The sequence below is a fragment of the Asterias amurensis genome, chromosome 6 (genome assembly GCF_032118995.1).
Source record: "Asterias amurensis chromosome 6, ASM3211899v1".
In the NCBI taxonomy this organism is placed as follows: domain Eukaryota; kingdom Metazoa; phylum Echinodermata; class Asteroidea; order Forcipulatida; family Asteriidae; genus Asterias; species Asterias amurensis.
Genome location: NC_092653.1, coordinates 175,328 through 197,725, shown reverse-complemented (window position 1 = coordinate 197,725; position 22,398 = coordinate 175,328). Strand labels below are relative to the sequence as shown.

The window sequence follows — 22,398 nt, the reverse complement described above, 5'->3', positions numbered from 1 at the left end:
GTGGACCCGGACCGTCCACACATCACTAACAGTCGGGCTTAACTCTCCTCTCCGCATGCTCCTTCAATTATTGTGATTGCCCCCCCCCCCCCCCCTAAAAATTTGGTCTGGTTCCTCCCTTCTGAAGTGCCACCCTTGTGTCCTCTAAAAAAAATAATGCTTAGTTACGCCGCTGGCGATGGAACAACACTTCTTTATGTTATCTACACACAACTACCTATTTTACCCATAAAGACTGAAAAATGTGTAATCTATAGAAAAATGGTCCCCCGTAAGAGTTCAACGATGGTTAGGCCACTCCACTAAAATACAACCAACTATACTAGTGCGCGTCGACTCCACCCACCAACAACATAAGGCAGACCACTAAATACAGACGGGGGGAACTACTCTAATTGTAGCCCCAAATTTTACACCCACACGTACATTGATATACACGTACGTGCACCAACGTGCATCAACTAGCTCACGGAGCATTGAACCATGATTGAACACAATGTCATACAGCTTTTATGGAAAATAACCGAAGCATAATTTTTTACTTTACAATAAATTTGAGACAGAATATTCATTTTAGACAACAAACATTGTTGCCTACGCGGAATGGGTGCACTGTACTGTGGTTGAAAGTCGTCGGATCCGTTTAATTCCGAGACGCAGATGTTGGACTACATAATGTTACCGGTCGTATTGCCAGATTTTTAATTGATAGTTAACTTGATAATGATGATTAATATAAGACGTTATTTCAATCCATTTATTATTGCAGTTGTTGCTGAGTACTTAGTTCACGTAAGCTGTCAAACGGATCACACAGCATCACCACCAACGGAAGCAACAGGTAACGATTCTACCACCAAACTATGCACAACAATAACAGTTTAAAGTATTAGTGCTGTAGTGGTGATTGACTGACGGTATCTGACATTGGTCTGTGGCCGCTAATTAAAACGTTTAAGATTGTTATCAACAAATTGATACAGTCGATCTAGCCTATAACATTATAGTCGGAAACAATACCCCATCCTCAGTACTACTCAATTTATGGCTTTCATTCTTTAATTTTTGCATTGTAATGTCTAACTGAAAGCGAGAACATTGTTTTGATCTGCCACGTCACGATGATAACTTGATCTATAAGTTTTGTTCTTTTTCTTTCTTTCTTTTCATAGGCCTACCGTTGTTACTAACGCTTATCAGTGTAGTTGGCTCACTGTTTGGACTCGTATGTCTGGGCATAATTGGCCTCATTTGTTTTTATTTCCGAAGGGTCAGAAAAGAAAAAAACTATCCGTAAGTATTTCGTTTGCGTTGTTTATACTAGGGCATATCAATGTAACAGCATTTCATCAACCTTTGCTTTCTCTTGCAAGGCGTCAACTTCGTATTTTTTTAATTAATTATAATCAGTACTGATAATATGAATATGAATACTTATAATGCACCGGTATCCAACAATACAGGGAAACTTATTGGTATGGGTAAAATTGTAATTAAATGTATAAAGTTGATCCTCTCCTGTTGCTCACGACGTATAGTATCGTAGGTGTTGATTGAACCTGGTATGAGTGCAAGTTACGGTGTTATCAGGTTGAATGGCTCCAGACTGTTTCCTTGAACAAAGACTAAAAATTGGTAGACAGCCAAAATAGGGATAGATATCCCAGTCACATTAGAGCCCCGACACGTTAATCCGGAGGTCGCAGGCTCAAACTCGGCCGTCATCATGTTTTTTGTCCAACCAAACATATTACTTGCATCAGCATTCTGCAGCAATAGCCAAAACGTCACAATGCATTAGATAACCCACCTAAAGCATATGGAAACTAAAACAAATGAGTTTATCGGTTGACGTTTTTATCCACTTTCCCAAAATAAAGCTTGCCTCAAGACCGAAGTAAAAGTACTGCCGAAGAGCAAGAGTTGTCAACTCGAGTCTTTTATATCAAACCACCAGTAATCGGCAGTAGCATGTATGATGTATCTACAGTGGTAGAGATAGTCAAATCCAAGGGTGACACAACAGACATGGCGGTAGCACCAGAAAGATCCTTCGCAACGCTGGTAGATAGGCCAGTTATAGTGAATCCAGAAAAACAAAGGTATCAATTCCAATCGACAAACGCACATCATCAACTCAATTACCACAATTTTGAGTGCACTTTATGTTAGTTTTCCAGTATACAAAATAAACTATTGACAGAGATCTCATCTGCAAACTAACAATCCATAACAATCTGAAAATAGACAGAACAATAAATTAAACAACAATAAACAACAGTCATCGAAAATAAATTACTCCTAATAAACTGTTAGGAATCGACACATCTATTAGGTTATACTCATTCATAAAATCCGGAGCTGTTTATCGTTCAACATTGAATGTTCTATTTATATTTCGCTTTTGATGTGTTTCCTTTTAACAACCGAAATAGGATTGATGATGACGTCACACTGGATACCACTGATGAAGAAACTAAAGTGCCGTACATGGCAAACTACCAGCGAAGATTCACTGACGTCACATGTGATGATGACGCTACATCGCCGATGTATGAATCAACAAGTAAAGATCGGTTCTTCGGTTCTCCAGTTGATACACATAATCCGGATCCGGACGGTGATCCGGTTTTTGGATCACCAGTTGATATACATAATCCGGATCCAGATGGTAGATAATAATAATAATAGTTAAAATTTATATTGCGCCCCTTACATACAAAATGATCAGAGGCGCAGAACACTTGTTAAAGCCATTGGACCCTTTCGGTTCAGAAAAAAAAAAAGTTCACAGATTTACAAATAACTTACAGGGTTTGGTGAAAGGCAATGGTGAAAGACTTCTCTTGAAATATTATTCCATGAAATGCTTTACTTTTTGAGAAAACAGCAAAACAATATAAATTCTCGTTAACGAGAATTACGGATTTATTTTAAACACATGTCATGACACGGCGAAACGCGCGGAAACAAGGGTGGGTTTTTCCGTTATTTTCTCCCGACTCCGATGACCGATTGAGCCTAAATTTTCACAGGTTTGTTATTTGATGTAGAAGTTGTGGTACACAAAGTGTGGGCCTTGGACAACACTGTTTACCGACAGGGTCCAATGGCTTTAAAAAGCACAGAGTGGAAGAAAAAGACAAAGAAAAAAGACTGGTCACCAAGCTAGTGCCCAAACAAAAGTATGGGGATACGTCTGTCCCGCCAACAGAGAACTAATTAATTACTTGTTACATAGGCCTATCTCTGCTGGCATCGGTAATGTTTTGACGTTTTCAGGAGACAGACGCCTCTAACCCTAACTATGCTAAAATTCTAAACTAACTGGCAAGGTGACCATAGAAGAAGACATAAAAAGCTAAAAAGCGGTATTAAAAAGATAGGTTTTTATATTACATTTAAAAGAGATGAGTTTCTGTTCGCTACGTATGTGAAGCGGTAGACAAAGTATTTCTTAGGCTTTACCTTCTTGTCAAGTCTTGGTTAACTTATATATCGCTCATTTCTGAATGGCAAACCATTGGTGTAAAATGCATTAAACAACTTTAACCGATTGGTTTATCATGATTAGTTTGTGAATTGTTTTCTGTTGAAATCCGTGAGTAGACAAAGACAAAATAAACTTGACCAGGATTTATGCACCGGCAACGTACGTTACGAACTGACACGTAATCTGGAGGTCGCAGATTCCAATTCCCATCGAGTCAAACTTTCTTTGTTATGTTAACACAATCGGCTTCCTTGTTAACAAAACACCAAGAAGGCCTATATTTAAAAAGGAAGCCGACTGATGGGTAAATCATCATAAAATTCTTGGTAAAAAAAAAGAGAGATCACAGTCATACATAATGACGTGACAAAGAGTATGGGCAGCTCTTTTGAAGCCCGTAAACAAAGTGTTTGTTCACACACACTGTAGTGTTCGTTGACAGCGCTGATGGTAAAACTTTACTCAACTAAACGTCTCTCTGCCAACACCCCTTTTTGTTGGCTAATATTTCACTTCGGTTTGGTAATTTCTCTTGTTATTAATATACCCCAACCAAAATGAGTTCAGAGAGGTAATTGCTGATTCAAAGTTTTACCCGTCTTCGTTATATAATTCCAAATTAAAGAACTAAGATCTAAAAATAGAATGTGGTGGTTGCATTAAATACAAGTTTAAAAAATAGACGAGTAGGCCTAACACCGGTGCTTGCGATAATTATATTAATAATTTATGATGTTTTCATTTCCGACTTTTCCCCCTGTATTTAAAAAAAGAAAAATTATATATTTTATATTGGCTGTGTAATCTGTTGAAAATATTTAAAAAATGACAAATAATAGTTAAATGAGTAATGCACATTGTGTCCAGTGCTTTCTTGCATAAGTATGTTTTTTTATTATTAAAATAACCAATTAAACATCGGACAGAAATGCACGTATGCCCCTGGTTGCCACATCGATTGTATCATGGAGAAAGATGATTGTATGTTCACCATAAACAGCTCTGGGCTTACAATTTGTATTTAAACAAAAAAAACCCGATACAACGGTAACAAATTAAACGCCTGACTTACATTTAAACAACGTTTTTCAAAACACCATTGCACTTTAAAGAGGGAGGTGTTTAAACAAGGGTGAGTCATTCTGAGCAACATTGTTTAACAGTGTACACTATACCACACGCCTAAAGTGGCAACCCCCCCCCCTAATAAACGTATTCCCCCAAAAAAACTCAGACAAATTTGTTCAGATTCCACCGTTAAGGTATTAGAAAATGGGGGTGGGGGAGGGGGGAAACAATATATTGTTTGTAGTTTAACTTGTTTGTATAGAGTACCATTCCATCTCAAGTCACCACGTCATATATAGGCTTTGTGGTGGCGCCCTGCCATAGAGCGGAGTCGCCACTAATTTATTTATTGAAGGGCTGTACGATGGTCCAGCCGAGAAAAAGCTGTTCCGTACAGTTTTCTTTCATAATATTGAGTTCTGTAAAAAACACCACTATTCCCAAATCACACGACTGAGTCGTTCGTGATTGTGATGCTAACTTGCAAGTTGCAATACATATTTTTTGCAAAACGGATAAGTTTTAGCCCCCTGGTGGTTTTGGGATGTGTGTTTTGGGGATGCCGATCTTATCACCACGGATACAATCTAAACAACTGTATCACAGGCTCAAACCGTGTTCCTCGGTTGTCATGTATCGCCTGGAAATAAACATGAAATGAAAATGAATAATTTAGTAAATAATGAATCCTCCCAAAGTAGTAATAAAGATGATAATGATCCGAAATAAACTAACTCGCAAAAATGTTTAGGTTATTGGATTTTAGTAATGCTGTGCTGAATAGCTGCCTCGTGCTCTTACCAAAACTACACATTTTTGTTAAAGACGAAAATTTTCTTCGAATAAGAAGGAATTGTTTTGAAAATGTTATAATAACTAGTGTTTTGTTTCCTTGAAAAAGTGATGGAAATAATACACATTGGAAGCATACAAAGATTAGGCCTACATACAAAACAATTACAATCATTTATCTCGAACTCTCCAATTTAATCTAACGTTAACGATAAGCACGAATAGTTACTTTTATGGGACCGCGGTGTTTCATATCAAAGTAATAATAATATTATGGTTAGTTAAAAAAAGCTGAGATGGTGCATGCTGAAGCAGTAACTTGCTTGCGTGTGGTAGGACTATTGCTATTATATTGGGTGTTTCTGCACAGCGATCAATCACCGACGACCCAGCAAGTTTGCCATAGCCAATAGCAAGTGTTTCATACTAATTATGATAATTAATAATCCAATCACTCGATTGAAATAGGAACTTAAAACATCCACATTGGGTTTGAACAAATATAATTTGAAATGCTCAAATTTTTTCTAATAATGCCAAGTCAAAATACTACATTCGTAATAAAAGATAAAAAGGAGAATTTTGGTTTGGTATGCAGAGTTTGATCAATTATTTGCTACCCCTCTGATGAAATAATGGTACACGCCAAGTACTGCAGACACTGCATGCACTGTGCTCGCTGCACGTTGTGTATGGATGCAGCTACATCGAATCTCGTCTGTGCACAAAATAATTCGAGAGTGTGTGTGAGAGTTTGATTTCTTTGTCCAGTGATCGATCAACATGGCCGCGGCGAATGTATCGTCGATGTTTCAGTACTGGAAAAACTTCGATTTGCCGCTTTTACAGGTAAGTTTACAGCTCAGGAATGACCGCATGTTATCTCAGAGTCCATCAGGGGCGCTTTCGTTCCAAATTTGGGTGTTTTTGTGGAGTTTTGGGGGGTTTTCCGGAGCGGGTAAATTGACAAGTATCAGAAATAGATCGAACTGCCATTTTCTGGTTCAATATAGAATACATACATAGTGCTGTTTGTTGTACGCGGACTGTGTGTGCGTGTTTGTATGTGTATTGCTGTATTGTACGAGTGCAAAGCGTTGCTCTATGAATGCTATGGTCAAAGCAAAGCAAGCGGCCATGTCAACAAACCAAAACTCGGGCATTTGTCGATGTCCTGTGTTGTAAATGGCGATTGTTATGTGACTGTACGCCAGAAAGTGAGAGTAATTTTACACGAGTACGGTCACCCCCGGTCATCTGGACGGCTGACATTGAATGATCACAGCTGTTGAAAGTTAGTTACATTCCTATTTTTAGTGTTGTTATATAAAAAAAATGAAGTATGTGGGGAACAGCTACATAACAATAAACATAGCCAATTGACTTAAAGCCAACACTGCACTTCCAGTCATAATTATTGCTAGGGAAAAGTTTCCGTATGGCGCCACCACTTTTTCATTCGAAATAAAATAATATAGTATCTAATTTACCTGATTGATATATCCCTTTTTGTAAAAATGAGTGAAAAAGTGGTGGCGCCATACGGAAAGTTATCCTTTGCCAGTGCTAGACTAGTTTTTTTGTAAGCATGGTAAGACAGGGTTGTGTGGTTGTTGTATTATTAACTTGTTCACATTTTTGTAGAGCTACCATGTACTGAACATTAACTAGGTAAAAAAATGAAATAATGGTGATGGACTACAGTACAATAAGCCTATTTGAGGTATGGCGGACACAATGCTACAACACTAGTATAAGGTTTAGGTACATTTGTGCGTATTGACCATTAGAAATAGAACGTGTGTTATTCTGTGAAGTGCACATTTTAGGCGACGCGGCATTTACACGTAAACCTAATGACCACAAACATGGTGAGTGTGGCATCAGTCGCTGCGTGTGATGTGCGCGTATCGCGTGTGACGTGCGCGTATCACGTCCGCCATACAAATAAACCTCAAAAAGGCTTTACATAAAAACCAACAACTAACTGTCGACATTGTATCAATTACACAAACAAGACAACATTGAGAATGTTATTGTCATTGACCATGCATTGGCATACATGTAGCTCCGTGAAAAGAGAAAAACACAAAAATTAAAAAAGGTTTAATTTTAATATAGATTAGAACTTAACATTTTTGCCATGGATTGTCAATTGATAATAATGATCATAGTTCATCATATTCACCAGTTCGAGAATGGGACAAATTCAATTGAAAAAATTGTCATTTTGTAGTTTCTTCCAATTTTATTTGCTTGTCATAATTACAATGATAGCATTACAGACGAATCTTAAACTCACTTCAAATGGTGTGAGAGATTGGAAAGGACGAGTGACCTGTTAAACTTGAGGTCATGCTGAGTGCTACATGCAACGAGCTTTGAAATTAAAATTCAGTCTGCAGTACTATATGCCTTCATAAATGAACCACATGAAAAGACAGGTTCCAGCATGGTAAACAGAACTTTGATGCATCATTTGAAGGTTTTTGAATCAATTAAGAGCTACATTTAAGACGTCTTGAATTTACGAAAAACTGTTAGCGATTGTTTGTTGTGTTTGTCCTCATTTACTATTTTTTAATAATTAGGCACTTTCTGCCACTCTGCTTACCCAACATTTATGAGGATTCCAATTGTCTTGCACATGATGTAAGAATGACATAAAGATATTGCAACTGTCACCCTTGGACAATGGGACTACATGGTGAAGTCCAGCCTACAATATGCTAGTTAGATGATTTATCATGTAGTGAAGATACTCAGTACAATGGATGTCAACTTTCAAGTAACACTCAATTCGTACTGTCCCACGTAGCAATGTCTTTTATTCACCCTAAACAATACTTTAGTGTATGGTTGCCGAAAGGAACAAAGAAGGCATTATTGGTAACTTTTGTAACAGGCAGCTAAGCTTAAATTCAAACCAGTCCTACCGTAATGTAATAAAACAGATCAGTAACTAAACTGGAAAACTACTTGGAAAACTACATTGTTGTCATCACATTACATTGTTGATAGCACTCACACAAGAAAGAAACTAGAAACATTACAGTCTAACAATCAGGAAAAGTTTTGAGCCATGTTTCATTATTTCTTATGTGCTTCAACTGACTGATCAACAAGACCTAATGGTCAAATTTATAAACAAAGTTTCAATTAATTTTTATAAAGAGAATCATATTTGAAGAGTGTTTTTCAAACATTCCATTCTTAAATGTAGGTTGCATCATTGGATTTCACAATATGCAAATGTTTGGGAATGTTATTTTGAGATAAAATACTATTTTTTTATGTGTACAGTATTCATGTATAGAATATAATTTTTATTGCAGTTTTATTTGCAAACTTAGTATACAAATTGTTGGTTAAAATAAACTTTAAATACAAACTACAAATTGCTTTAAAATTTTAATTAAGACAATTTAGATAGATATGTAGATTATGTAGTTTATTTTGGCTGAATTACAGTAAAATAAAATTGATGCATTTTGTAAGTGTACAGTTTACTTTCCAAGATGAACTCTGTCTCAACTTGATCTACACAGTACCCATTCAGAGTTTTCCATACTGCTGTACTTAATAAATATAATTCTCCTGAAAAGGTCAAGGAAAGCACAAACTTGATGGCCTGGGGTCATTGGACTGGAAGTATTGGAGTAGAGCCCCTTGGAGTTTACTACAGATACACATAATGCTGGTCCCTAGACAGCTTCATAACACATAATGTACTGTTGAAACCTTACTCAGTGGCCATGGTCTGTCATGAAAAGAAAAGCCTTTGAGCCTTTGAGAAAGACAAACTTTGCTTTGGCAAATCTCCAAATCATTAGTATACATTGTTTATTTGGCAGACCTGACCAATCTACTTCAAAGTTATTTTATACAGTCATTTGAATTAATTTCATGGATATCATTTTGATCAAAATGTACAGTTTCTATAGCACAAGATTACTCGTAGTGTGGATCTACAAAGTGAGTGTGGGGTGTGTTGGGAGTCTCGAAGCAGGACATGCGACGACGGCAGTTACGTTTAATCCACAATCTCGGCATGTCTTGATCATGGCTAAGTTTTGTTTGACTTTGGTAACCAGTATGTGTTTTATAATTGAATCCATTGACTGGTAAAATAGTCCACTTAAGTCAATAGCAAGCAAGATCGTTTTGTAGTGCTGGGTAGAAAGTGGTGTGATATGGCCAATTTCTATGCACCATTACAAGGTTCATGGGCGTACACTGTACAAATGTACAGGCTGTTCACTGTCAAATAAGTCATGCATAAATAGATTTTGAAGAAACCTTAATGAAATGCATCTTGCTGGCAATGTTGGGATGTCCCTACAAAATAGCAAACAAACCTTTTCTAAAACATATAGACTGTGGGGTAATATCCTTATAACACAACCTAGGTGTATCATTGATATTTGCACTTTGCAGAGGAGGGTTAGTACTGATTAACATTGAGATTGATGCATGACAGGTTTACCACTGTTCACTGAACAAAGTCAAATTCTAAGCACTGTAATGATGAATAGAATACAATGTACAGTCACCTCCCCTCAGTGCCACTAGATGGACTTTTCTTGCAAATGCTATGTTTAGTCATGATTTTGTGAAAGCAATACTGTATACTTAATCGAGTAAAATAAATAATTGGGTAATTTAATCCTTAAAGACCACTGCCTGGTGACAGCACTGATTCTCCAGAGAATTGTTTCTATGTTTAATCATTGTCTGTGTTTAGGAAGTCCACTTGAAATGAGACCTGATAAGTTACATAATTGTTTTGAAACAGAAATAGAAATAATGAGTGCACTGGACACAAGCTCTGGTGAGTCTGATCAGTAGAGTGTGGGTTCAATTTCCGGTCTGGACACTTGTGTCTTGGCTGCTTTGTCCTTTGGATGGGGAGTTAAGCCAATTTTTGGTTGTTGTGTTGTATTGTTGTATTTGTTTAAGGCACTTTTTGCTGAGAGTGAGAGAATGGGGTTTGACCAATTTTGTCTGAAAATAAATAATAATGATAAGTGCTTTGAGAGACCTGTAGATAAGAAACTAGTTTTTATTAGTATTTAATTAAAAGGTTATTTTAATAGACCCAAAATGTGCTGATGATGTATGAAAATGCCCCATTTTGATCAAGGCCCAACGAACAATTAATACAGAGAGGCCATTCAGGCAAAACAAATTGCGAGTTGTAAGGATCGATGGGTTTGAACAAACTGTAATGAAATAAATGTTGGTAGCTACTTGGTGTGTTCTTTATCACCAGATTGTCTTCAATGAAACATTTTGAATCTGATTAGTTTTGGATTTAAAATTTGTTTTCATTACAATGTCTGGAGATGATACGATGTACATACATCTCAATCATTCTAATTTAAAATAGTGCATTATCGAGTTGGGTATTGACGAGAAGGCATTGTGCCCAGCCTACTGCTATTGATAACTGTGTTTGCGCCGTACCTACACAAGGAAATCTAGTTATTACCGGTAAGTCTCGTAGAATGATTGATTAGCCGCCTGCTTTTTAATATGAGTGAGAGGGGAAATGAATTAGAAGCAACCTTATTTTAATAAGCTGACTGGAATCAGATTAGTGAGTTCTTTTCTCTTGATGTGATCTGTTGTGCCAGACACAGTCATTGTTTGGTATCTGTGCAAACCATGAATATCTTGATGTAGTTAGCTTGATCAGTAGAGTTCGACCATGGCCTTGCATACAGCTTTATGATACAGTATTGGTTTATACTACTCAGAAGTGCTGATTTTCACAATATTTCAACTTAGTCAGCATAACTCTGGTCAAGATTTGATCAATCTCTCATTAAGTAGTTAGGATTAACCTTTTCATTGAACAGGTAATTCTATGTGAGGTTTGAAGATGGAAAATCAGTTGACTTTTTAAGACAGAATTGAATAATGGTTCAATGTGTGATTCTTGTAATAGATGATTATGGTTCTTGCTCCTCAGGATTTTACAAAACATTTGTGGATGTTTGGCCAAAGCATGCCGACTTGAAATGTAAGGTCTTCGCAATGTTTTCTATTTGGTATTTATCTTGGTTTCAAAAGCACATGAAACCTGGAGCATTTTACATGTAAACAATTTACACAATTTGTTTTTTTCTCTTAATAGCCTTGCTCAAGGCAGTCGAATTATTCACTCCGAAAAAAAGACCACCGCTGTTTAAAACCCCACCCGTATTCACTGTGCATAACATCACATGACACGATGCCCCCGTACACTATCTGCATGCGGAGGCCGTCAGGCCGACGGCCTTGTAGGGTCTGTGTTGAAGCCACTGACCTCATTACTATATTAAGCGAAAAGTTCCCACGGTCAGCTCATTACCATAATGCCCGCGAAAGACGAGACATGTTTACATCACACACCACAACCACGGACGCATGAAGGGTCCAAAGGTCGTGATAAGGGAAGTGCGTGATTGGACGTCAAAATGAATAATTCATTTGCCTCACACCCTGTGTTGTCTGATACATGTAGGTCTGACGAAAGATTATACATATTCATGGGCTGCATACTAGCATATCCGAGAGCCCCCCCCCAGATTTTTTCACTTGTGGAAATTTTTCAATACAACACATTAAACCCGGAAGTTACAGACCCGACAAGGCTGTCGGCCTGACGGCCTTCGCATGCGGTTAGTGGTACGAGTGCGGATGACTTCTGGCACAGTGGTCGTATGATGTGACAGTGTGTATACGGGTGGGTCATGCGGTGTGATCGCACACACCACGCACAGGGTATACGGGTGGGTTTACAGCGGCGTCTTTTCGGAGCGAATAATGCGATTGCCTTGAGCAAGGCTATTTTCTTGATTGTTTTTTTGAAAAGGAAAATTATAGAATAAAATCCTTAATCATATATTTTGTGTCGGTCGATATTTGGACCTAATTATTGGCACGCAATTTGCGCGTTCATCCTTATACACGTACATGTTCGCTTGGTTGTGCATGGGAAGAACCACTGGTGATGAGCTGAATAGCTGCTTAGGATACGGGGAACACAAACCTCTAAATTACAAAGTGTTTGTCAAGTAAATAAGTTAAGGAAATCAATCCTTCTCAACGTAAATAAATTGATGTTCATGTTTCACATCTCCAGCCAGGACAATAAACAACTTACATTAATAGCTTCACACTCATTATTTGAAAACATTTTCAACAGTCATAAAAAAGTGGCTTGCAGGAAATTGAGATGGTCGTTTTCCATATAAACCTCATGAATCCAGAAGCCTCATTGTTCCCCCATCTCACTCATTCTTTCTTATTCTGTAAAAGCTGCAAGGCTCAAATCTTCTCAATTTCCTGTGTATCCCTTTGGCGTAGAGCAAGCCGCGGCTGCAACTCATCTTAACTTCATTTGCACGGTTGCCTGGTCCTGTCTTGTCGATAACATTAATTTCCTTTCACCGTTGTGGCTGGCCCATACGCCTGTCTGAATAAATAGGAAGCCTGTATCATATGATATTGATCTCAGACCATGGCTTTCTTGATATTGATTTGGGCTCATCTTAATATCCATAGGTTTAATGCATTCTATGCTGAGAGGATCATCTTGAAATTGGTGGTTTTAATTAAAAGGAGTCGATATTACTAGAAAGTTCTTTGTATCTAGTTCAGAGATTGGTTAAGTGCAATTTAGAGTTTGGTGAGTATGTACTTACTTAACCTTGTTGGAGCAATGTTAAGTGAAGTAAGATGCTTGGTTGCTTTGCCTTGATGTATTCTGATGAATGTATTGAGTATATTTTGTATGGTCTGATATGATAAATAAGACAAATTATTGTGTTTATATTTGGTTTTCACTTTAAAACCTGATACTGTCCTTTACCTATTTTGAAGGGGCAGCCAATCTTGGTGAAGACCTTACTATAAAGTAAGTTTTATTGGACCATCTTATAGTGAGTGAAGTACAGGGATGTACTCAACTGCCTCACGATGAGTTCAGTTGCGTACTGTCGTCGTCGTCCAAATAAACATGACTCTTACTCAGTGAGGGTATTTGGGTACTACATGATACGCTGTTTGTACAAACTGAACGCACATTACAACATCCCTGCTTTGTGCTCATTCATCAGCCTAGAGTAAGAGTAACATAAAGGAAAAGTTCATATTTCAATTGGAGCACAAAAAACCCAGTCAGTTTCATGTAAGGAAAATTTCCTTGAAAATATTGAAAAATTGTTTTACTTGCATAGGGGGCCTACACATTTAGGAACATCCCCTTATTCATGACTTTTCATTCCTTTATACGTTACATTGTCTCCTGTTATTGATCATTCATACTTACTTAGTAAAACAAAACCCGTTTCATAGTCGCATCTTGAACGAATAATATCTGGAAACTTCATTTAGCTTTTGACACCCCATTGAAATTATTTATTACAATATTGGTGAGTAGTGTATCCCTGATGTGAGTAGTATCCCTGATGGAGTGATGAAGCTGGGCATTGAAGTACGGTAACCTCGCAGGGGAGTTGGGCCATGAATGATTGAGTGAAACCACGAATGTATTTGTCCACAGAAGCAGGTCTAAACACACACACACTGTTGGAAGAAAATTAGAAAATAATTTTATACCATCTTCCCTTCTCTCTCCCTCTCCATGCTCTCACCTTCTTCCATATTTTCTCTCGTGGTTGTGATGTTCATTCTCCTGGGAGCTAATTAATGCCGGCCCGGCAAGAGTGAATGATTCCACTTCTCAACTGTACTGTCATTAAAAATCGCTATTGCTTGTTATTATCTACGCCATGAATGATCCAGAACGAAACGGGCGGGTTTGACTTCAGGGAGATATTATGAAAGAATGCTTGCTTTGTGGACTCCATTATTGATGATGCATTGCTGAGGTGGATTGCTGTTTGATAACAATGAATTGTTTTAATTACTTTGTGTCTCCTGGGCATTTTGTTATTAATTTTTCGGAGGGCAGTGATAGGTTTTGGAAAATGAAAGCTGAGAAATATCTGAAAGCAGAAAGGTGTTTTGAATAGTAATTAGGAGTGATCATGAAGGTATTGAAATAACTATGTGTACATACAGTGTACTAGAGGTGGCTATGAATTTGTATTTGAAGATGATATAATATATTCCAGTTTGTTCACAGATACCTCATATTTTGTAACAGCCATTACGGCCTATTGCTTCTCCAATTTGTAACTAGGCAGTCAGATACTGGGTACTTATTTTTTAAAGTGTAATAACTGATTTTAATTGATTCGAAATAAGTCCAAATAAATATTTTAAAAATATTAACTTGTGTTTCTGAAGGATGTACTCTTCTGGTTTAAACCTTAGCCACACAATATTAAAGTCACCTGGAAATAGAATTGTTATTTTTTCAAACATAAGAGTATATGTTTAGTAACAATAAACATTTGTTTTAGTAATTGTTTGTCACGATTAATATGTTTAAAAAATAGATCAAGTTGGTTGGGGGGGTTGACTCCGCCTACCCCTTTTGTGACGTCAATCGAGGCAAACTCTGCCTTGATGCGTAGAGTAAACACACATGCAAAGGACATGCAAGTCCTAGTCGTGAGTTTGCACGTTTCGAAAAAAAAAATTCTTGCATTTTTCCGGCAATGCCGACCAAGTGTATTGCTGCTGGATGCAGCAAAACAACTAAAGATGGAGTTAGTCTGCATGTCTGGTCAGACTCACAAGAGCAATAGTGCCTAGTGGTCCGGTCCGACGTCTTTTTCAGCGCTTTGCAGCATTTTCTCTTCAAGTATTGCGCCTCGATTGACGTCAAGAACAGCGCCCTCTCGGGTCGGGGCCTACTCTTAAATTTGTAAATAAGATAAGAACTAATTTTGTAGAACCTTAGTTAACTGTTTATTCACATTACACTCATCAAATTAGTGACAAAAGCTTAATTTGACAAAATGCCACTTCCAGGTGACTTTAATGTATTGTGTATGGTTGCATTATTACACTAGGAGCATTTCAACAAATACTGGAAATATATTTGTTTGTTCTACAACAAATCTACTGTAAGCATTAACTGCTGGCCATTTGAGAATCTTATGTCAAACTTTCTTTAGAAGTATCATAACACGATGCTTACCAAAGCTCAATCTTAAAGATTGTGATTTCTTGTTTACATGATGGAATGGAAACTAAAGAAAAACTTAAGGTTACAAACAAATTTTATACATGTACAAATGAACCGTTTGCGTTGGAAAACATTCTCTTATTAACAAGGTCTTTCTATCAATTATCGGCTGAGTTTAGAATGTACATCATGCTATTCAATGTTTATAATGGTCAGGATGCATGGTGTGTACAGGAAAGTGTCAACTACAATGTAGTGTCCTTCCTGATGAATACAAGTACGTAGTACATAGATTCATGAGCTTCTGAAGGTGGAAACAGAATTAAAATCCAATTTAGAGAAACGGTATATGGCAATTACTTATACACTAAGCGTGTTGCATCAATTATCCAAACATTGATGCATAGATTATTATCAACTGAATATTTCATGGCTACTCAATGACTTTAAATAATCAACATGCAAAGTATAAGGCCGTGTCCGAAACGGCGACTTCGGCTACAGCTACGTCTAGATCAGCGCGTCTACCAGTGTTGAAGAATAGCAGACGTGCACGATCTAACCGTAGCTGTAGCCGAAGTCGCCGTTTCGGACACGGCCTAAGTATGCTAGTAGCTAGTGGCTACATGTAATAATGTGCACGTGTAATAATGTGCACATGTTATGTTAAATTGTTTTGTAAACTTCTCTTGCAACCCTGCAGTTAGCACCAAGTTAATAGCTGAAATTCAATATAGTTTGTCATAAAAAGCCTGTGTGGTCATAAAATTATGACAAAAACTGTTTTGTTTTTACATCAGAAAAATAAATTTATAATCAGCGGTAAATATGAAGACGACATCTTAAAATTTAAGTTAAACAATTGGGGCTAAATTTAGGAACATAGGCTTAAAATAGAAAAATGCTGATTAGTGTTTATAAGTTTGATTTCTTAACTGATTTCTTGTATTGTAACTTTATACGTTTTGGGTACATAACAGCTGTGATGCAGTTTTCATTGAAAAAACAGTGCCATCAAGTTTGGATCTGCTTTTTTTGTTTGCCGACTCAAGACTAGAGAGCGAGAAGAAAACTTTGTTTTCCTATTTTTGTTGGATAGATGTTCAGTTCTTTTATTTGTGAGTGTGTTTAGGATGGGAGGTAGGAAGTTACTTGCTATTCATCTAAAGAAGTCAAGCTTCATTAAATCACAATAAACCATCTGCAGGAGAACACTGCAGCGGAGTGTGAGTGCATCCTCCTTGTGTTGATGAGAAATGAAGAAAGAAGAGTAAAAAGTCCATGGAACCCGCATTGAACATGGGGCGCAGTGCATTTGTCATATTGATTAGAGAAGGAGCCATCACATCAATTACGTCCATCCATTAACCTTTCAATATTGCCCCGGTCTCATACGGTATTGATTCGTACGGCTGTAGGGGTGGTACATCGGTCCATTCAATCATTGAATGGCGCACGCACTAACCAACTCCCTCGGGCTACACACGGGCCTCAAAATCATAATAATCACTAAATTTCCTCCTTTTTTTTTCATGCCGTGGATGCATTTTCTGTTTGTGACCCAATTTCAATCATCTATTCTTCCATCACGAACTACTGAGCCATTATGTTAATAATGTCTGCATTAAGTAGTGAAATTGTCATAAATATCCATTTCTCTTTTTCTTTATTTGTCAAGGTTAATATTCCAGTAATAATAAATACGCCCTGTTGTAAATTTTTCAAACTGGGAAAGCATTTTATTTGTGTGTGGTAAAGGTTTACCAAGGTTTCTCAAGCGAGAAATCCATCGCCACTTTAATTACACAGAAATGAAAACGTGATTTTTTACCTCTTTGAAATTGGTTCACTTATAAACCAATGAATGGAGAAATCATTTTTAATAAATGGCTGTAAAACTAAGAAAACAAGGATCAAAACCTACATTTTGTGTCAAAATACACAACAACATTGTTCCTTTTAGGGAACTAAAACCAAACCTAACAACTCTGAGTGTTTTCTGTGTTGTTTTCTTGATGACCTCACAAATTATTATTGTGTTTTGATGAAGCACTGATGAAATCAATTCCATGAAAGCAATTTAATACAATACCTTTTCCTTTAAGCAAGCAATGGTGCAGCCCACTGTACATGTAAAATTGTTAATTTGTTATTCCCTCGTTTTTTGATCACACATCAGTTGGAGCGCTGGTGCATTTCATTGTTGCCTTTATTGCTTTCTGCTAATGAGTAAGGGCCTGGTGATGCGTTAACTTCCGTCATTGGTGTAATCAATTTCAAGCAACTGCAATATTGCCTGACACACAGAGTGAAAGCAGGCCTTTACCCAGAGTCATTGTCGTGTAGAGGCAAGCCAACAATGCAATATATTGATTAGTATTGGGTAAGGGGAAATAGGGCTTCCATTCTCACAATAGACAAGTAAGTTGAGTTTTGATGCTGGTCTGATGTGTGGGTGGCTGGTAAAAAAAAAAACATGGTGCAGTTTGTTAAGAGACTATTGTCTTTAAGGATGGGCAAGCAATAAAAACAATATCATGCACACAGAAGAAGGCCAGTTGATGCTAACCTCGCAGTCATATTCATTGGCTTGTCAGATAGGGCCTATTTTGTGTTAGTTTCAATTGGAACAATTTCAAAGGGCATCAAGGCAATAACCAGGAGAATGGAGACAATGCCTACCAGTTTTCATGAAGTACCGATCGGGCCCAGTACATAATTATGTATAATTTGTTAAGTAATTTAGTAAATTAAGTACATATAGAAAAAAAAGTATCAAGCCCCACCTCACCCAATATATTCCTGGAAAATTCATCCTTGATTCATCAGGATCTTCATTAGATGAAGCTCCAGGTACATTATGTTTAATTTCTATGATGCAACAATAATGATAATGAACACTGTGTATTGTTTTGGTGTCAATAAATGAAACATTTGTTTCTTTTACAGTTTAGCTCATTCAATGCTCTTTGCAACAGTACATAGATGACTCAGTTGAAGTTGAACACTCAGTCTTTCTCCTTTCCCACTCCCCCTTAACCGTAAACCAATAAGTTAGAAGCGGTCGGCTCCTCAAAACAACACAGATCAATATCTCATCAGTTCTTCTTTCCCTCTGTTTCCCGATGCATCCCGCGAGAGTCCAAGTGTCAAAGCAGGTGCATATTTGGCTCGGAAATTTTATAGGTGACGTGTTCCGATAATTGAGAAAGCCAAGTCTATGTGTGCGTGCGCGTAGCGGTGTTTCAGCTGCCGTGAGGGCCCCCCGGCTCCCCTGGACTCAGTCCGCTGCATTGGAAGAGGCTTTCAATTTCTGCCGAGGTTATTGAATCTATTGATTAACAAGATCGATGGAAGCTGACGGGCTTGAAACCAAGGGACGTTTGCTTTTGCCCGACAAGCCTCGATCGTCCAGAGCTCTGTGGTGGTGGGAGTATTGATTGAAACTCTGTCCCTAGCTGAATTGGGAAATTGAACCAGGAGCTGGATAGCAGGATTGAACTTGGGCTGAGTGGTAGCTGGGCAGTCCACTTATCAATTAATACTATTGATAATCTTTATATTGGATGTAGTACTAGTAGTCACAATGCTTAACACTAACTCATTTATTAGCAGGATTGTAGATCTATCATCAAACTACAATTTAACTAATGGCTTGATTATTCTAAACTTCCCTCAATTAAAATGAACATAATTATACTGTACTTCAAGTTCAATATACAATACATGTAGATGTAGCTGCAAAGCTAACAGAGGGTCAATTCTGTCAAAGCATGTCTCTTTATGCTGATAGAACAATGTGCATCATGTGTACCTCATCACATTGTACAAATTGTATCCATTCAACCAAGGAAACTATGAAAGTTGATCTTGACGTGTTTTGAAATGAGAATCTATTTGTAGATTCTATAGAGAATGTTAAATTGTTAGCGCATACTATTTACACCAATTAATTCCACATCAATTATTCAATTTATAATTTGTTTCTGGATTGGAAAAGTCATCTGTACCCTGAACCTTTGAAGTGAAACATAACTTGCATCAAAGGACATGATGAAGGGAGGTGTACTCTGATTAGTAATCTAAGGTGAGAAGACTGCACTGTCTTCTAAGTTCTAGACTCTCTGAATCTACACACAGTGTACCTGTCTTTTATTGTACCTGAGTAAGCACCTAATGAACAAAAAAATAGCACATTCACACAGTGTATGAATAGGATGAAATAGCATGAATGAGATTAACTCAAGCGTTAGATTGAGCAGTAAACCTGAACTCAGCTACACTCTTCTACAAAATGAAAGATATTATAGATCTGTTCAAAGTACAATTAGTACACAATCTTCTGCACTTTCTAATACTGCATGTGATTTGTAGATGACTCTTCACATCGGTTCTTACTGATGCTGTCTGTGTTAATTGAAACTGCAACAATGATTGTGAATTTTAAAATGATCTAGTTGAACACATTACATTTTGTGCATACATGCAGTAATATTGATGTCCCCAGGTATTTCGTTATGATTGGAAAGCTATTTTTAGAGTGACATCTTAATTTTTAAAAATAATTTGTGCTATAATGTCCTTTTTGGGGAGGACATAAACTTGTATTGTTAGTCGTCAACCGAGGATGAGTTAAGCATTGAAATGGATGCACTCTTTCTAAGAAGTAGTCTGGTGCAGTCCCAGATGGAAGTTTGTGTCATTGGTAGCAGTGAGCCCCTTGGTAGTAGCAGTCATAAATAGTTTACTTAAGCAGTGATCTGCCAAACCCTGATGAGATAGTCCTAGCATAACAAGACACATACCGTAGCTAATAAGTTGATGTCATGACAAACGTGTTTTGATGGGATATCTGTGAGAGTCCTCACCAATAACCATCCATCATACATACACCAGGGTGAAGCAAAGTAAAAAGCTAATGGCATTGTACTAACCACTAAGGATGTGATTGCACTCTTGGTAGAGAATGTATGGTAGTTTCATTTGATAAATTTGACAACAAAAATAAGGTTACCGATGCAAGTTTTAAACTTGTGCTTAAAAACAAGTACAGTAGCGGTCGCTTGATCTCGATTAAATCTTAAGTTCTTTACAGGAAGTGCATCAAGTCATTGTATTTTTTTACTTTCAAAATAACCAATAGTGAGAAGCTGATTATTGAGTAGAACAACATGCAAAGATGCAACAGAAAGTAGCGCCTATTCTGATGTACATGTAATATAGAAAGAGAAGAAGGGCACCACTGTCATGTTGGTTTGAACGAATAGTTAGATAGTATCTTAATGATATATTTCACTGCTTAGACATGATTAATGTGACAATAAGAATTTCTATTAACTCAAAGGATAGGAAGACTGAACATTAATCATTGTTAATCATTGTGTGTCATGAAAAACATGTTTTGTACAGAAGCCTTAAAGTGTTCCTGTACTCTTTAAGTAATTTCAATTCCTTAACAAGGGCTGATCTTTTGTACTCTCTTAAGTTCTTTTGATGTTATATTGGACCATTTTATCCATCAATTAGGAGTGTCAAGAGTTAAGTGCATTTAACCACTAACAGGTTCATAGTGCCAATTATAAAGTGAATTCAATATGTGAACCTGATTACCCATTACATCCATAGGGGGTGTGCCATTTTAGTAAGTCTTTCGATCTCACTTAAATTTCACTTCATTCTTGGGTAAAAAGGGCAAGGAAATTTCCATTTGAGCATGTCTTGTTGTGTGTGGTGTTGGGACACATTAACCCAGAGGGGCCAATGCTAACCTGATCCTTTCATAAATCCATCTTGGGTAGATCTCCCAACCATGGCATTAAGAGCTCAATAGAGTCAATCAATCAAAGCAACCCACTAGGCATAGTGGGGATAAAGTTCCATAAAGTGACACCATTAGTAACTTAAAAGAAGAAAGTAGGTCCCTTACAAAACCTCTGCCTGTGCATCATGGAAGCTTTTATCAAATGTTGGATATCTTTTGAAGCTGTTCTCCTCTCTCTGTACATTTAACATTAATCATCATGATGTAAACTGAAACCTATTTATGTTTCATTATAGTTGTTACTTTTCTTTAATGATGTAAATATAAAACTCAATCGGCCTTCTGTGCCTGTGAAGCATGTATTTCTTAAAGGCAGTGGACACTATTGGTAATTACTCAAAATAATTATTAGCATAAAACCTTTCTTGGTGACAAGTAATGGGGAGAGGTTGGTGGTAAAAAACATTGTGAGAAACAGCTCCCTCTGAAGTGCCATAGTTTTGGAGAAAGAAGTAATTTTCCACGAATTTGATTTTGAGACCTCAAGTTTAAAGGTCTGGAAATCAACCATCTAAATGCACACAACTTCGTTCGACAAGGGTGTTTTCTTCTTTCATTATTATCTTGCAACTTTGATGACCGATTGAGCTCAAACTTTCACAGGTTTGTTATTTTATGCATATGTTGAGATACACCAACTGTGAAGGCTAGTCTTTGACAATTACCAATAGTGTCCACTGCCTTTAAATAAACTAAGACAAAATTATAATAAATATAAATGTAGAGAGTTTTAAACGATCTTTGTTTGATGAAGTTTGGAACAATATTCCTTCTTCTCTTCAAAATTCCTCTTCCATTGACGTTTGTAAGTGTTTATTATACAAGAAACTGTTATTTTATTCATTCTTTCCTTTTTATTCTTTAGTGTTAGAGTTGATTTTTTACTTATTTTTTGTGTTCCAGTGTAAAGATACTTTGCAAGATATTCTTTTTTTACATGTAAATTAAATTGCTCCTTACATACACAATGTCTAATTCCTTTACAATTTGGCAAGCTGAACATTTTCTTTTTTCATAATTTCATGATGGTGCTATTGACCCATTTCACCTGACGTCATCATCAGAAAAATCTTGAATGCGCCATACTGGTGGGCAATTTCACTGTGCGTTTTCATATATAGAGTATAGAGTACATGT

General features: G+C 37.1%; 2 protein-coding genes across 3 annotated transcripts in view; both read left to right on the top strand.

The window, feature by feature from the left end:
• Positions 1–527: 527 nt before the first annotated feature.
• On the top strand, positions 528–4,244 carry LOC139938784 (uncharacterized). Its single transcript, XM_071934412.1, has 4 exons — positions 528–841; positions 1,173–1,293; positions 1,881–2,102; positions 2,436–4,244. The coding sequence occupies exons 1-4, from the start codon at positions 724–726 to the stop codon at positions 2,677–2,679; spliced, it is 705 nt and encodes a 234-aa protein (XP_071790513.1). The 5' UTR covers positions 528–723; the 3' UTR covers positions 2,680–4,244.
• Positions 4,245–6,065: 1,821 nt separating this feature from the next.
• LOC139938087 (homeobox protein cut-like 1) overlaps positions 6,066–22,398 on the top strand; it is a 39,948-nt gene continuing 23,615 nt past the window's right edge. For both annotated transcript variants that reach the window (XM_071933467.1, XM_071933466.1), the window contains exon 1: positions 6,066–6,202. In XM_071933467.1, the coding sequence (XP_071789568.1) occupies positions 6,137–6,202 (66 nt within the window). In that variant the 5' untranslated portion in view covers positions 6,066–6,136. The remainder of the gene's footprint in view (positions 6,203–22,398) is intronic.